We start from the raw sequence: 16,383 nt of genomic DNA on the forward strand, positions 1-16,383 counted from the left end.
GGGGGGGGGGGGGGGTGGCTGTTACGGAAATGACTACATTCTTTTCTTAACTTCTCGGCTTCAGTTGTCCTCATAACCTTATCCCTGGTCAGAAAGTAATGCATTTTTGGCAGAAATCCTGAAGACTGTTTTTCCAAGGCTGATTCTATCGAAGTTTCAAATTCAAATTCAGTGACGCCTGCGTGGAAAAATGCTGCAGATGTTGCTTTCATATATCTCGAGAGCAAACGAGGAGGATTTATTTTTGAGGCGGTGTAATTTCGCAACTATTTCATACTTCCTCGTTGCGGGTGCGGCTTGACAGGACGGCACCCAGACGGGTCTGCGTGAAGCTGGACGGAATGACGAGAGCGTTTCCGGTCTTCCACTTTAAAATCAATTTTCCAACTGCATAATATGAGTAGCAGTGGCGAAATCGCAGAGTTTGAATGTATGAATATGAAATAGAAGTTATTATAATTCGTGATTTTAAAAAAAAGAAGTAAAGAAAAAGCAGTTCTAAAGTAACATGCAGGTTTGGTATAAATGTTTTCAATATCATCTCACGCATTCTATCTGAAGAGTTTAAACTTTTTAAACTCTTTTAGAATCAGGTGTGAAGCATTTAGAATAAGGTGTGAAGCTCCTGAATTCATTTGCATGATCTCTTATGAAGGCATGCCATTTATATCAAAAGCTCTCAGAATAATTTGTCTTGTTATCATGTTTATTTAACGTGTCTCCTTTTGTTCAGTTCATTTACCTCTCTTGAAGCATTCAGCCTGAGGAAGTTCAGATGGACTTTTATTATGAAGCTGGTGTGTCCTGGTCTGTGGTTGATTTAATTGCTCAACCAGTTTGGCGTAGAACTGTGAAAACCCTGGAACAGACAGTGACGCTGTCAGGTGAATTCGGCCAGCGAGTGGAGTGGAGCCCCACATTTACAGGACATTTCTCGTCGTAAGGAATTCACCTTTTAGGTCTGTTGGACAAACCACAGCGACACCCTTTCCTTTCCAAAAGCGAGGTAGGTTTTTTTTTTTTTTACGGACTTCTATTGAGGAGGTTCAAGGCTGAGATAACGTGTTGCTGTGATTAACAGCTCGTTGGCTTAATCCAGGTTCCCTTTTCCGATTTAATTTTAGTGCAAATAATCAATTCATATTATTCCAATTATGGATTTATAATGATCATTTTCGTTTTGTTTATCTTTTTGAAAATATTTTCATCCTAATATAGTCATTGGATTATTCCTATTTATGAATGATAACTGTTAAAAGTTAATCAGCCACCAAGACCCTATATTTGATATATATAGAGTAGCAATCAGTATTTTTTTTTTTTTTTTTTCTCATTTTTTGTCTTTTTTAGTGTGTGCCTCTGTGAGACTGGACATTCCCATGCTCCACATGTTGGAGCAAGTCCTCCCCACTTTAGGTTTAACCTTACTGGAGTCCTTATCTTTCCACTGGCTCAGCCAGTCATGTAGTTCTCTAAATTCTATAGAGATATCTGCACAAATCAACTTGTACTCATCTCAAAAAAGAAACACAAACTGTTACTTTCCCCCTATACCTCTGTTTAAGCAGTCTGAGCAGGTTTTTTTTTTAGAAGCAGTGAATCTCTGTTGAATGTAAGAATAAATGTTACAGCGCTCTGTTTGTTAAATCTCAACATTCCTTCTCTGTTTTCTCTCACAGAGCCCTCACTGCCTCTTCAGAATGTTCTCTTTTAAGAAAGTATATAGCAGGTAACACTAAATCACAGTGAGCTGTGACGTGGAGATGGTCACTCTGACTGCCTTGCTGACACTATGTATCTGGATACAAACACAAACTGCCTTAGGACAGCAAACATGTCCCCCTGCTTCTCAAAGGAAGGTGGATTTCACAGTGGAATATTCCCTCCCATACTTCCAAACAGACAAACCAATACAGAACATTGCGGTAAACCGGGAAGAATCTCCAAACGAGGTGTATATTGGATGCCAGAATGTGATCGTGGCAGTTGATGATGCTATGGAAAAAATATGGGACTTGAAAACTGGACCTTTGGGCAGCCCTGAATGTGAAACCTGTCAGTTGTGTGACATAGAGACGGATCCTGACGATCCAGTGGACACAAACAACGAGGTTCTGCTTCTGGATCCTGCTGGCTTTGACTTGCCATACTTGTACTTTTGTGGAAGTACACAGCACGGGATCTGTTACTTTATTGACACTAGCTCTCCACAACCAGAGCCTACATGTTTATACAAAAAAGAGCAAAACTCTTCAGGCAAATGTCCCGACTGTCTGGCGAGCCCTCTTGGCACCAAAGTCACCATCGTTGAACAGGGAAGAACATCTTTGTTCTTTGTAGCAAATTCTGTCAATGACAAAGTGACACAGAGTTATCCAAGGAGGTCAATATCAGTGGTAAGACCACTTGCAACTGAAGATGGCTTTCATATGGTCATGAATGGCCTGACAGTGCTGCCCAGTCTACGTAACTCTTACAGCATTGACTACTTGTACAGTTTTTCCACCAAGGAGCATGTCTACTTTCTGTCCCTGCAGAGGGAAAATCCCTCCAAGAGCAATTCAGCCTTTCAGACCCGTCTGGGACGTCTGCCTATTTTAACTCCGGAAGTGTGGATGTACAGAGAGCTGGTCTTAGAGTGCCGGTATGACCCAAAGCGAAGAAAGAAACGGAGAGAGGTTTTAAGGGATATTGTGTACAATGGGCTGCAGGCAGCACATTTCTGGCGAGCGGGGAAAGACTTGGCCGAAGAGCTTAGGGTGGACGAGAAAGAAGATATTCTGTATGGGGTGTTCGCGGAGGTCAATGTTCATGGCGAACCACAGAAAAACTCAGCCCTGTGTGCCTTCTCCTTGAGTAAAGTCAACCATGCGATTGAGATGGGCGTGGATGCCTGCTGTAAGTCAGGTTCAGAGCAGCTGTCCAGAGGTCTCTGCCACTTCCAACCATGTGAGAGCTGCCCACATGAGGTGAGTAACGTTTTATGTCTAAGTATCATCAGAGCAGTAAACGGGTCACCCTGTGCCCAGACAGGAAATGACTTGTCAGGACAAACATTGTGTAATGAAATAACCTGTGTTACAATCAATGTAGCATACAGTTTTATATTTACAGGGGGGGGGGGGGGTGAGTCAGTATCGTGACCTGCACATTGCTGTTATCACCTAGTATCTGTTGTAAGTATTTCTCAGTAGAGTGGTTGCAACAGTACAGCGTTTTGATAGCAAATGTGTTTCATCAGATACGTGCTTCCGGTAGAAAGAGTCAAGATTTATATTACGCTCAACCTTTCCAATTTCTTTATGTGTCATTTTTCAGATTAATCAGAGCATTTAACTGATAATCCACCGGAGGAAAGATGTGTTGTTGGTGTATGGGTAAACTATAGTAGAATAAAGAGCAACTTTATTGATAAAGATGTTTCAGCTTGTGACCATGATTAGGTCAGTGCCCACAAGCCAAAACGTGTCGGTCAAACACTAAAGTTGTTCAAGATTTAACAAGTGTTGCTTGAGTTTAGACCTTTTTACTCCTTTACCACCTTTCCATACACTTTGGAAGTAGGTGAGGAAGCCCAATTCCAATACAGTGAATTGGGCTATGGTTCCTGACAAAAAAAGGTGTGGTCTTTCTCTTTTATGGTATTTCAACTGTGTCCTTTGATCTCTCTCAGACATGTGTACACCTACAAGAATGAGTACCAATAAACACAAGTGATAAATACAGCTGATAAAAGGTGGAATTTAGAGGGTAGGGTGAGTTCTGGACTGTGATATTCTTTTATGTATTTAAGTAACAGGAAATAGGATTTACATTGAAGACATGAGATACTGTATTGTGGTTGCTCTATCACTTGCGCAGTAGCTGGTAAGATCAGCTTATAAAAGTGGCTAACCTACATCTGTTCATATAAAAAAAAAGAAACAAAGCAACATTATATATATGAAGCAAGAAGAAAGAGCATTAGAAGAATCAACCAAACAATGTATGTACATTTACCCGAAGTTAAATGGTGAATTTAAATAAATGATTTTATTACACTGATATGACGGTTAGAAATGCGTTGCTAAAATGGAAAGCAAACACGGAAATCTGTCCTGCCCACACCCATTCTTGTATTGTGAGGCATGAGAAGCAAGGACGGAAAATATTTCTTTCCCATAGTCAGTACAAGCTGATAGAAAAAAAAAAAAAAAAGATGACATGTCTTTAAAATCTAGAACAGGTAACGCTGTCAAGAGGCAGACTGAGGCATGCTGGGACAGGTCAGATAACTGCTTTGCAGTGGAATGTTTACTATTAGTTTAACATATCCTGTCTTTTTTTAATAACTGTCCTCTTTTAAGCACTGTGACTCATGCTCTGCTAACCAAACACATACTTTGTCATTCACTGTTTTATGCATCTTAAAGAACAGAAAGTCCAGTTTCATTTCCAGGCAAAATGCACTGAGAAACAGTCACCGGGTCAACAGAGCTAGGATCACTGTTCTTTATCACCCTCCTCTCACAGCCTGTTACTATATAACTGGAGGCATGGCAAAGCACTTCCTCTTTAAATTAATGATTAAAGTCTGTTTAGTCTCTTTACTTTTTTACGTTTATGCATTTACATACTATAAATATCTGCTCAATGCTCAACGAGGCAGATACAAGTTGAATTTGAAAACTCAAGTATGTGATTTCTTAGTACTGATGCGTGAACGTGGTTCTCCTGCTTGTACAGAGCTCTGAGGGTAATCACACATGCAGTGATGAGCCCACCTTGGTGTCAAAGCCACACTACAGATTGGACCTCTTCAACAGCCAGATGAGAGATGTCCTGTTCACTGCTGTTCTGGTCAACACTATTGGGAATCAAACACTTGGGCATTTTGGTACCTCAGATGGAAGGATACTTCAGGTAATGAATCATCTTTGTGCTGCAGTGTGATTGTGTGATTGTGTGATCTAAAGTCAGAAAAAGCTAATCTGCTTTCTGCCTTTACATGAATCCTCTCCGTGTCACCGGTTTAGGTGATTCTCACATCGTACAGGGCTATTGTTTTTGCAAACTATTCACTGGGAGAAATTGGAATATCCAGAACAGCAGCTGTGCACTCAGAGGATTCCCTTCTCTTTCTGGCTGGAAATAAGGTACATTTTTTTCAAATCTTTTGCATGTCTTGATTTTCAGTAAAATTGTTGTGCTCTGTATTGACTTCTTATCTTACTTCTCTCCCTGTTCAAGATGTTCAAGGTACCCTCTACAGGACCGGGATGCGCACATTTTCTGACATGCTCCATGTGTTTGACAGCTCCACGCTTCATGAACTGCGGCTGGTGTTCAGGACACTGTTCCAGGAAGCATGAATGTACCTCACAGTGGAACAAAGACTATTGCACACCTGTCATAACTGAGGTAGATAGGCTTCTTCAAAAGGGCTAACTGGTTCATCAATACATAAAATAAAATAAAAAAAAACATTTATGCTTACTCAACATAATTCTTGCTCTCTCACTGCATTGAGACGCCGATAACTGTTGCCTCATGGTTACACTTTTATCTATAGTTTTTCCCGAAAATGGTACCCGCTGGTGGGGAGACAGAGGTGACACTGTGCGGTTCGGAGTTTCAGTCTCCACTGCGACCAGCCATCATCAATGGCAAAACTCATATCATTACAGTGGGCTCGGGGACCCAGTGTACCGTCTTGCCCGAGAAGAGCAATAGTGAAAGGTGAGTCACGCATACAAAAACTGCTGGTTGATCTTTTTGTCATTTATGTTGTTATTTCTGTAAGCACCACGCTCTGCTTGTCTCAAACCAACAAGTTAACTAATGCTGAGTAGTACTGTGTTGTATCACCCAGTAAGATTTAAAGTGACCTTTACAAAAAGCATTGTAAAACTTAAGCAGTATTTGAAAGCAACCCTCTCAAATCTGAGGGATGTATTATGAGTATTATGAGTTAGCAAGTTAAGTTAAACCTTAGAATCTTAAGCGTCACGAAGATGGACGTCTTTTAGCCTGGCTCAATTGGCAAGATAGCCTAGGTTGATCACTTAAAAAGTATTTCGGTATTTTTTTAAGTCAAGTTTTAGGAAGTGCTTATGAAAAGTTATTGACAGCAGTCAGCAGACTCTGTTCGGAGAATCAGGGTGGATTCCTGACAGGTGAATCAAACATCAATAGACTTTGTAGATTGCACAGCCTAAGACAAATGCCGTTTGCCAGAGAGGTAACCAACAAGTTAATGGTCACATGAATGAATGACATCTATATTTCATTTTTGAAGACACAACAACCTTCCAGATGGACAATAATCTGTTCAACACTCTTTCAATCAGGCCTTTATGTTGAAGTTGCTAGATAAAAGCAATTCCTACCTTAAAGAAACTTGATACTTCTGAGATTTCATCAGAAGGCTCCCAGAAGACTCTCAGACCTTGAAAAGCAAAATCATCTGATTTAAAAAAAGAACGTTTTAACTGTTTGTCCACAATTTCCATCAGGATACGTAGAAAAACAAACAAACAAAGAAAAAACAGGAGGATCCCGTCATTATTACAATCATGGTGGTGTTGCATTGTTCTGTTGGGATGTTTAGATTCATTCGTTTATTGGTACACTGGCTCTGAGTTCAGTTAGGGTAGAGGAAAAGAGGAGTGCAGAAGAATATGAAGAAGTAATGAGTGAAAGTGAAAACCTTTCAGAGTGCCAAGGATCTCTGGTGGGAGTGCAGGGTACATTTTAAGAAGGAATTTGTTCCAAAGCATACTGCCAGGAAAACATGGGTGGCCTGTGAAAAACTCTAGAAAAGACCTTCGCAGAGTCTTGAGGCTAATAAATTATCACTGTGGAGATATGAAAGTGTCTTTGCACTCCCATCCAACCTGTTTGAGCTTGAACCTTTCTGCCTAGAAGAATGGGAGAAACTTCCGAAGAGAAGGTGTGCTGAGCTTGTTGGATTGCTCCTTGAAAGATTTCAGGCTGTCATTGATGCCAGTGGTGTTTTGACAAGAATTAAAAAACAGGGTCTTATATCAGTTCTAAAGTCAGTATGAAGCACAGAGTAACAAAATGTGGGAAAACGTAAACCTATGAAAACATTATGTGCTGCCCTTCATTTCTATCTGATAAGCTCCAGCCTCAGTGAAGTATCTCTAGACATTATTATTTTTGTACAGTCTAGTCTGCAAAATGTCCGAGAAAATACCAAACCAGGACCTCAACATCACTCTGCAAGTGCACGAGGGAGAAGTGGAGGGCCGTTACTCAATCGAAGGCACAGCTCAGATGTCTGGCCTCTCTTTTGTGGTGAGAATGAAGTCTGTGATGCAGTTCATGAAATGTTAAGCAGCCTATTCTACATGTAATATGTATTTATTAAACGTATGACTGTAAAGTGATCAATTTACTTCCATTTAATCAGGAACCCCGCATCACAGAGATCAAACCTAATTTTGGACCCATGTTTGGGGGAACAGCAGTAACATTAACAGGGCAATATCTTAACTCTGGGATACAAAGAGATGTCCTTTTTGCAGACAAAAGGTGCATTATTCAAAGGTGAGCAGCACAGACAGCTATATCTTATCATTAATGCTAACACATAGTTAGAACACAATCATTTTATTGACTTTAGATATCCATTTAAACTAAGAGTTGGGCAACATTTCACATTTGGTTATTTCTTTGGCTTTCAGTGTTTCTGAAGAAACAGGGATTCTCTCTTCAGTCATCTGCCACACTGCAGCTGCAGCAAGTGTCGGGGAAGTGCCTGTGGAAGTCTTTATTGACAGCCTTCAAGTGACTGCCACTGAGAAGTTTTTTTACAAGGAAAATCCTATCATAACCTCAGTGCACCCACACTGCAGTTTCCAGAGGTAGGACACTAACTTGGTACTATAAATAGAATTGTGCAGCATTACTCCTCCATTACTACCTGTAGAGTTTTAATCAAAATGAAACAGTGTTTGTTTATTAAACAGACATATTGTTCATTGCATCATTAACATGATCACTTACAATGTCACACAGAGGCTCCAAGCTGGTGATAGTGGGTCAGAATCTTGACTCGGTCCACAAAACTGTGGTTCAGTACACTCCAAAAAATCCCATCACGCACCCTCTTCAACAAGTAGGTCATCTCTTTTATCTTTTTAAAAAAAAAATTTAAATCTTTTATTCAGATTCAGTATAACAAATTTCGTCCAGGTCATTAAAAACTGAATTGTGAAAAGAGAGGCTAATTATTTTTTTTTCACTCAAGGTCTGCATTGGCAGCAGAAATTCTACGCATATGGAATGCTCTGCTCCTGCGTTCCCAAAGGAAATGGCAGAGGAAAAGTTTAACAAAGGACAGATGTCTATTCACATAGATGGAAAAAGTGACCTTTGGAAGAGACATTTTGACTACCACCCAGACGCCAAAGTCATCCCCTTTGAAAATGATGACCATGTTTTACTGCTAAAACCAGGAGAGACTGAGGTTTCGCTGCATGTATGTGTCACAGTTTAAACTAACATATTGAAAACAGTAATACTTGGACTGCATATCACTGCATGTGACAGTTTGCATCACAAAACACAAATGATCTATTTTCTTTTGTCATTTTACATTTTTTCCCCACATATGTCACAGCATAACAATCTCAACCCAGTGAATGCGTGTATGAGGATCACAATGACCATTGGTGATGAGTTGTGCAACGCTCAGGTCCTGTCAAATGAACTGACCTGCAGGATTCCTAAAGGCCTGGTTATCCCCAGTGTGGGATCGCCTGTCAGGGTAAGAAAGTTCTTTCACTAAATCAACAATCCAAACTGATAGCAAATTCAGTGTTTTAACAAGAATAATCATCTGCTTCACCGCCATCTTTTTCCCCACCTTAGGTGACCGTGAATGGAGAAGTTTATGATGTGGGCACTGTCGTCTTTGCCAACAACAACAACTACACTGTGATTGCGGGCATTATCATGGGCATTATTGCTGCACTGGTAGTAGGTGCTTGCCTTGCATTAATTGTGATGATTCATTTGAGGAAGAAAAAGAGAGGTGAGAAAGATCTTATTTCTTGGTATATTCTGCCAAACTGGGATCATTTGTTGTGCAGTTTTGCTGAAAATTTACAGATAGAAGCTCTGTATTTTTTCTTCACTGACTCTTTATTTATTTTTTTTACCTGATAGTGTTCCTGTTGCCTTTACTGTTTTTATGGTCTGTTGCTCAATGATTTTCATAAATTATATGTGTTTGTTCAGCCAACATAGAGAGTCGTTTATCCAGAATGTTGTCCCGTGCTCGCATAGGCAGTCGTCTTGACTCTCCGACAGGTGACTACAGACGAGGTGAGACATTGATATTCATAAACTCTGGAAAGTAATGAAAAGAGATCATTGCATTATATCTGGTAAGAATAACTACATGCAATTCTGTTTCCGAAGAAGCTTTGTGGCTGTGTAAGGTGGAAACAAATCAGAATGTAACCATATATGCAATTTAGAATAATACATGGACAAAATTTCAGATGTTGAAGCCAACAGCTATAAATGTTTTATGAGATATGAGTGTTTTTAATCTGATGCCAGCAACCTGTTTAAAAAAAGTAAAAAAGACATTGGCAACAAAAGACAGAACAAAAAAGTTGTAGTATAATGCTAAAAAAAACAACATTTTGAACAATTTATAACTAAATAATCAAACCATCAAAAACTTATCAATATAAAAAATGTACATCCCACAAAGGCTTAGTTTTTTAAAACTGTGAGGTGGTTCATCCCCGTTTCTTAATCTGAAATTGCCAACAATGTGGGGATTTAAATCTACATTAGATAATAGTATTAAAAGATTTAAAGAGCAGTGTTTCACCTTTATACTGTCCACCTTAGTTTCTTTTTTCCTAAGTGGTGTATTTCCTCATTTGTAGATCTGTCCAACCAAACATCGGGCTCTGGAGGAATGGCCTTCCAAGGTTTAGCATATGCTGGCAGCTATGATCATCTGGCTGTTCCTTTAATGCCACGGGACAATATTTCAATGGTTAGCTTGAGTTCTGATCTGCTTGATGAGGTCAAAGATGTGCTGATCCCTGCAGAGATGCTTAGAATTGAGGATAGTCAAGTTATTGGAAAAGGTGAGCCTCCAACTTGTTTTTTCTTCCTTTTCTGGCTACCTTAACAATATGAGTTTTCTTTTAAATACAGTTCCATTCTGTCACTATTTCTTCCCACGCAGGCCACTTTGGGACAGTGTATCATGGACACCTTATCGATAGCAATAAGCAAGAGACCCATTGTGCGGTTAAATCATTGAATAGTGAGTGAATTTGTTGAATAAAGGAAGTCATCATTATGTGAGTACTGCTAGAGTTGTTCGTAAGAGAGTATGTTTTTTATTACTAGGGATCACTGATTTGGGTGAAGTGGACCAGTTCCTCAGAGAGGGCATTATTATGAAAGGCTTCCACCACCCCAATATACTGTCCCTGCTGGGCATCATGCTACCCAAAGAAGGGCTTCCTCTGGTGGTCCTGCCATATATGAAGCATGGAGATGTGCGTCATTTTATCCGCTGTGAGCAAAGGGTAAATCAAACAATGAAACTTTCTAGATTCGAGGGTTCATTATTGTAAATATTTGCTCTGTGAACCTGGTTGGAGCTTTTTTCTTTTCAGTACATTCTCTTGGATTTAGTCATTTGTGTTTACCATTTCTTTGTCCTTCGCAGAACCCAACGGTGAAAGACCTGATTGGGTTTGGGCTTCAGGTTGCCAAGGGTATGGAGTATTTAGCCCAAAAGAAATTTGTTCATAGAGACCTGGCTGCGCGCAACTGCATGTAAGTGTGAATCCCACTGGTTACTGGCCTGTGACGGGTCAAAGAAAGGGGTTTGTCTTGATTACAAGAGAGTGGGAGCAGGCAAAGGTAACGGAGTATTAGTCACAACATGACACTCCCTACCTAGTATTTGACATGGCATGGCATTATCTGTTGGGCTGGCTGCTAATTTGATTGAAATAAAGGCTTTAAATTAAATATAATTAATTTTACAGCTCAAACCTAGAATCAGAATTTGTATTTTTACAAAGAAAATGATCTTTTTTAGTATCTTAATGATGATACTAGAATAGTGAATAGTAGTCAGTACATACTTACATACTATTAGATATAGTATGTAAGTATGTACTGATTATTGCATTTTCATCAGCAAGTAATGTGCTTTGGTATTGGGTGGTGGGTGGTGGGTGACAGTGACGATATACACTAAGAAAAGGAAAAAGTGCTGTAGAAGTCAGATAATTATAAAGTGAAAAAAAAAATCAGAGAAGAATAGCTGAAATGAAATGATATGAGCAACAACTGGTTAAGTGTAGATGATCCTTTGTCATGTCTTCGTTACAGGCTGGATGAAACCTTCACTGTAAAGGTGGCTGACTTCGGCATGGCAAGAGATGTCTATGACAAGGAATACTACAGCATTCAAAATCAGAGAAAAGCAAAGCTTCCAGTGAAGTGGATGGCCATTGAAAGCCTGCAAACACAGAAGTTCACAACCAAGTCTGATGTGGTGAGTGTACTTCATATACAGAAGTGTTTATATCTGTCAGATAAATGTGTATCTACAATGCATTACATATTTATTTTACAGTGGTCATACAGCATCTTAATGTGGGAGCTATTAACCAGAGGTGCAAGCCCATATCCAGATGTTGACCCCTATGATATCACACACTACTTGTTGAAGGGACGTCGACTTCCCCAGCCACAGTATTGCCCAGATACTCTGTAAGCATCATACTACTACTTTATATATATCTCATAACATAATGATCATAGGTATGGTGTTTATTCACTCTAAAATTTGTTTGGGAGACTACATTGTTTATGTTCACCCTGTGAAGTAAATTTACAGCAAATGGATACATTGACAGTTTTTTTATTAATTTTATACATTTTTTATTTATCATTTATTCCACAGCTATTCAATCATGCTGGCATGTTGGGACCCAGAGCCTGAGTGCAGACCCAGCTTCCACAGCTTGGTCACAGAAGTAGATCACATTCTGTCCTGTCTGGAGGGAGAGCATTATATTAATTTGAAGGTTGCCTACGTCAACTTAGACCAGCCAAGGCCTTACCAACCCCTGACTGTAACTACAGATGAGGCTGGAGCCTCAGACATGGACTCATAACATCAAATTCACTGGCACTATTACTGAACTCAGATTGGAGCTGGAAAACATACACAGAGACAACTTTCCTCTTCCGATAAATAGTTAATGATGTCTACAAGTCTGAACACATGGAACATTTGACTACTGATTTAAACAACAATGTAGACACTTTAAGCTCTTACTGGAGGCAAAAGTATCCCGGAAGTTTCACATCTAGGCTCTTATTACTATTACTTACTATTTGTAGCAAAATGTTCGAGCTGATGTCAAGTCCAGATGTTTTTCTGGAGCATGAGTATGAATGAGGAAAAATGAATGTTACATACTTTTGCTCTCAGATTTGTAAAATAATATATGGTGGTACACACGCATCTGTCCATCAGTCAGAATATTTAACTGTTAAACTGACAGGATCTGTGACTGCTGACTGGTACTTTTATTGTCTGGTATTTTTATTTTTGTCTTACATAATCTTCTTGGACATACTATATATACATTTCATACTCATGTCAGAATTCATACTTAATGCCAGGATTCATAAGAACAAAATCTGCACCTTCTGCATTATGCAAAGCTTTCCGTGCTTTTTCTGAAACACATCCAGTACCTGTAATTGCCACTAGAGGGCAACCAAGGTCTCACTCTAAGGAGTGCTGGAGTCACTACTGCAGTGATGCTCTGCAGTAAAGTAGTGGGCCTACAGCAGACATCTCCAAACAAAGGTGTTGCACAGACAACTATATTCATCTGAACATCAGACATACAGTGCTACCCTGAGTAACAATGTAACAGCTGCAGTCGTTCAGCTTAATCATTTTCACTAAGATTGTTTCTTACATGTAATGAAGATAATCTCCACACTGCAATCGACAATCCAAGGCAATTTGTTATGTAAGCACTGATTTTCTCTCAACTTCTGTACTTTCACTGCAATATAATTTCACCAAAATAACGGACAGCAGACAAGCTTTCTATGAGGACTACAGCTGATTTTTATTGATTTTTGACACAGCCCTGATTTTATTTCTTTTCACCTGGTTGCACTGAGTGTCTTGCAAGTGAACATGTGATTACTTCTATGTTTTTTATATCGTTTATCCTGAAAAGAAATGTCTCCGTCTTGGTCCTGTTTTGAACAAATATCAAGAAAAAACTTGTTTTAGATTGTTCCACCTATAAAAAGAAAAAGAAACCCTCTACAGCAACCGAAAGTACAAAAGTTCTCCGTGAGAGCAGAGCAGATCATCTAAGATAATGATGAAACTGATGCTGAGTGTGCAGTGACGCAGGTGGATGAGAGGAAAAACAGACACTATTAGAGGTCTAAATTAGGAAAATTCAGCTAGAGTGAAACCACCTCTTCCTAATCTGTGTATCTACCCTATCTGAATGATTTAGGATCTCTAAAAAAAAATCTTAATTCCTTATTTTAGGTTTTAAAGATGTGGCGATAATAATGACAAGCTCTGGCTATGTTTAGGCAGACATTCATGTTTTAGAAAGGATGCAACTACCCACAAAAAGTCTAACAAAGATAAAATCAGGTATTCTAATTTCCTGTGCTAAACAATTGGATACATTTACTCCTCAGTTACACTGGATACCATTTGTTACAGTCTTGCTGATTATCTAAATAATCCATTTTTTAAACATCATCAGAGCTACAAGACCATTCTCTTCAGGCAAATTCTGAATGTAATTGAATGCTATTAATTGACACATGAATTGATTAAGTTAAAGTTTAGGACAGGATCTTATGGAATGGCAGTATCTGAAACATCATGTAATGACTTCTTTAGTGATAACATGACACAAGAATTGGCATGTCTGGCGCTAAAACAAAAAAATACTTCAAATTTAAGTGGGAAATGGTTTTGCAGAGATTTGTGCAAGACAGTGTAACAGAGAGATGTTTTAGTGCATCTTCTGGGATTGAATGAAGCAGTTGGAATGTGAAAATAGAAATTGGTTTGTAACAAGGACACCGGCCCTAAAATGAAAACCTGAAACGACAAAAGAAAAATTGACGTAATCTTTTGAAGTGATAAAAGCTGTAATGGGAAACAGAAATTGGATGATGAATTCAGCAGATGAACAAGACAATTACAAGCTTTAACAATCTACAGACATTCTATCATTTTAACGGCAAGAATTGATGACTGGGCTTGTCATGATGATTACATGGCAGATAGCATATATTTAAATACAAATGTATTTTGACAGGCAATACATATTCAAAATAGTAATTGAATGTGTCACTTGTGGGGGGAAGCTCCTTGCCAATACAACCTACTCATTATATATAAATTAAATTTAAGATCTTAAGGTTTGTCATGCTCTAAATACACCAAATCTAACAGTTCTTAGAATGGAACTTGGATGCTATGTTCGTTAGATCCTGCTCATGTATGTACAACTTCACACCACAGACATTGAAAAACCTGGTGCCTCCCTTGTAGTCATGGTATCAAAGCGCTGGCTTTTCTCGTAAGAGTTGTGTGAATGCTGAACTCACGATTGGCTGAAAACACAACTTGAGACATGAAATTGTGTCACCAAATGGAGAAATCGTTCCCTACGTGATGGGATTTTTTAATTTAGCAGTCGCACTAATCATGGTAAAAATACCAAGTAAGCATGGTAATTATTTTTAAAAAATCAAACAACGGTCAGCATAAGTTTGAAGGTTTCAGAACTTTGCACTGGCAGCGTAGTTTTACTTTGCCCATTACAGTTAATTTGATTTACTCAAATGTGATCATTTTTAAGAGACTTAAGTCATTCATTTTTACCTTTTCATGTGCTTTAAGCAAAGTCATGTGTATTTATTATATCTTTCAAACAGAAATTCAGGCCCAAACTTGTATCAATGTTGACATGAAAGCCTTTTACCAGAAGGAAACTTACTACGAAAGGAATCCAATGTGGCGTGAACCCGGCATCATCAATCTGAGAACATCAGAAGGTTTATAGTGTCAGAATTGAAAAATTCCTCCAAAGCCAGGGCCAACATCATGTTAGAATTATTATTAGTTGTATCATTGTTGAATAGTTTTCATGCATTGTGACATGAATAAATTCATTAAATTAATAAATGAATCTCTATTATCGAGGTTTTTGTCAAGGAACAAAGATTTGATTGACTAAGATAATATAATTTCATACTTTACATGCACACAAACACTGTGCTTTATGCATGCCCAGTTAGCTCAGTGAAGGGAAAAACTGCACTAAGAAGAGAGCAGGCTCCTAAAGTGTATGCTCTAAAATTCTTTTCGCTGCATTCAGCTGTATATGTTCATAAATATTTTACACTTTTATTTCACACTGTCCTGGTTTTGGTGTAGACTTTGGCTGAAATCTGCGAAATATCATACAGCAGCTGTTGTGTGATCTATGAACAAGCCAAAGTAACTGTGGCTATAGCTATTTCCCACCAGGAGTTATGCAGATTTGGCCTCCGAAGACTAAAACAAGGAAAAAAATGTGTTTTTTGGACAGTTGCATAGCACTCACAGCTTAAATGCCAGAATAATATGATTTCTCACAGATAAAACAAATGAAAAGGTTTGTACTTGTAATTTAACAGGAAGATTCCTCAGCATCACCTCATGTATATATAAGCTTGTGAGCATTGTAATGATTCGGCCATTTAATCAGCTATTTGGCAAGAAAAACATGAGAATGGAACAAAACTGAGTGAACTTTTATTCCTCACTAGCAAATTCCCATTGCATGGTTGTGTGGTTTCTTGTGCTGTACTTTTCTACTAAATATAAAAACGTTGTCCAAATAACTAATGTACCATCCTCAAAAGTATTTCTCTGACTCTCAAATTTCTTCTTGATATCCATTTACCTCAAGTAAATCTTCTTGCAAAATATCAAGTAGGTATGTAGTTTCACACTTATGCTCTCTGAGTTGAATCTGCCATCCTTGAGCTTGTGTACCATCAGTAGCTGCCTGAATAGCGAAGCAATCTTCCTCCCTCTCCCTTCCTCTCGATTGTCGCATTGCATTCAGAGGGAGGATGAGGACTTGGGAGGTCACAGATGGAGAGAAGTGTTATGTTTGTTCCTGTCTCTGCTCTCCGAGTGAATGTCTCCACAGATGGGAGTATATTGAGAGACTATCACAAATTTGCAGCAGTGAAAGAGCTTTAGAGACTCAAGGTCAGGCACATATATAACTGGACTCTTTCTTTCATTTTGATTTTTTTTTTACG

The 16,383-nt window shown here is 38.8% G+C and overlaps 1 protein-coding gene across 1 annotated transcript; it reads left to right on the forward strand.

The window, feature by feature from the left end:
• The first annotated feature begins 723 nt into the window (after window positions 1–723).
• On the forward strand, window positions 724–15,922 carry LOC142377287 (macrophage-stimulating protein receptor-like). Its single transcript, XM_075461235.1, has 21 exons — window positions 724–1,006; window positions 1,680–2,969; window positions 4,726–4,902; window positions 5,016–5,135; window positions 5,230–5,400; window positions 5,552–5,718; window positions 7,170–7,299; window positions 7,415–7,551; window positions 7,689–7,868; window positions 8,023–8,122; window positions 8,255–8,485; window positions 8,627–8,773; window positions 8,878–9,040; window positions 9,247–9,333; window positions 9,912–10,118; window positions 10,220–10,300; window positions 10,387–10,568; window positions 10,712–10,821; window positions 11,386–11,551; window positions 11,633–11,769; window positions 11,963–15,922. The coding sequence occupies exons 2-21, from the start codon at window positions 1,764–1,766 to the stop codon at window positions 12,174–12,176; spliced, it is 4,113 nt and encodes a 1,370-aa protein (XP_075317350.1). The 5' UTR covers window positions 724–1,006; window positions 1,680–1,763; the 3' UTR covers window positions 12,177–15,922.
• Window positions 15,923–16,383: the final 461 nt, after the last annotated feature.

This window comes from Odontesthes bonariensis, chromosome 3 (genome assembly GCF_027942865.1).
Source record: "Odontesthes bonariensis isolate fOdoBon6 chromosome 3, fOdoBon6.hap1, whole genome shotgun sequence".
Lineage (NCBI taxonomy): Eukaryota > Metazoa > Chordata > Actinopteri > Atheriniformes > Atherinopsidae > Odontesthes > Odontesthes bonariensis.

Excerpts from the sequence above, each read along its gene's own strand:
- LOC142377287 (XM_075461235.1), top strand. The coding sequence starts at position 1,764 with ATGGTCACTCTGACTGCCTTGCTGACACTATGTATCTGGATACAAACA. Across the intron at positions 10,569-10,711 it reads TTATCCGCTGTGAGCAAAGG|AACCCAACGGTGAAAGACCT; the intron begins GTAAATCAAACA and ends TGTCCTTCGCAG. Across the intron at positions 11,770-11,962 it reads CAGTATTGCCCAGATACTCT|CTATTCAATCATGCTGGCAT; the intron begins GTAAGCATCATA and ends TTTATTCCACAG.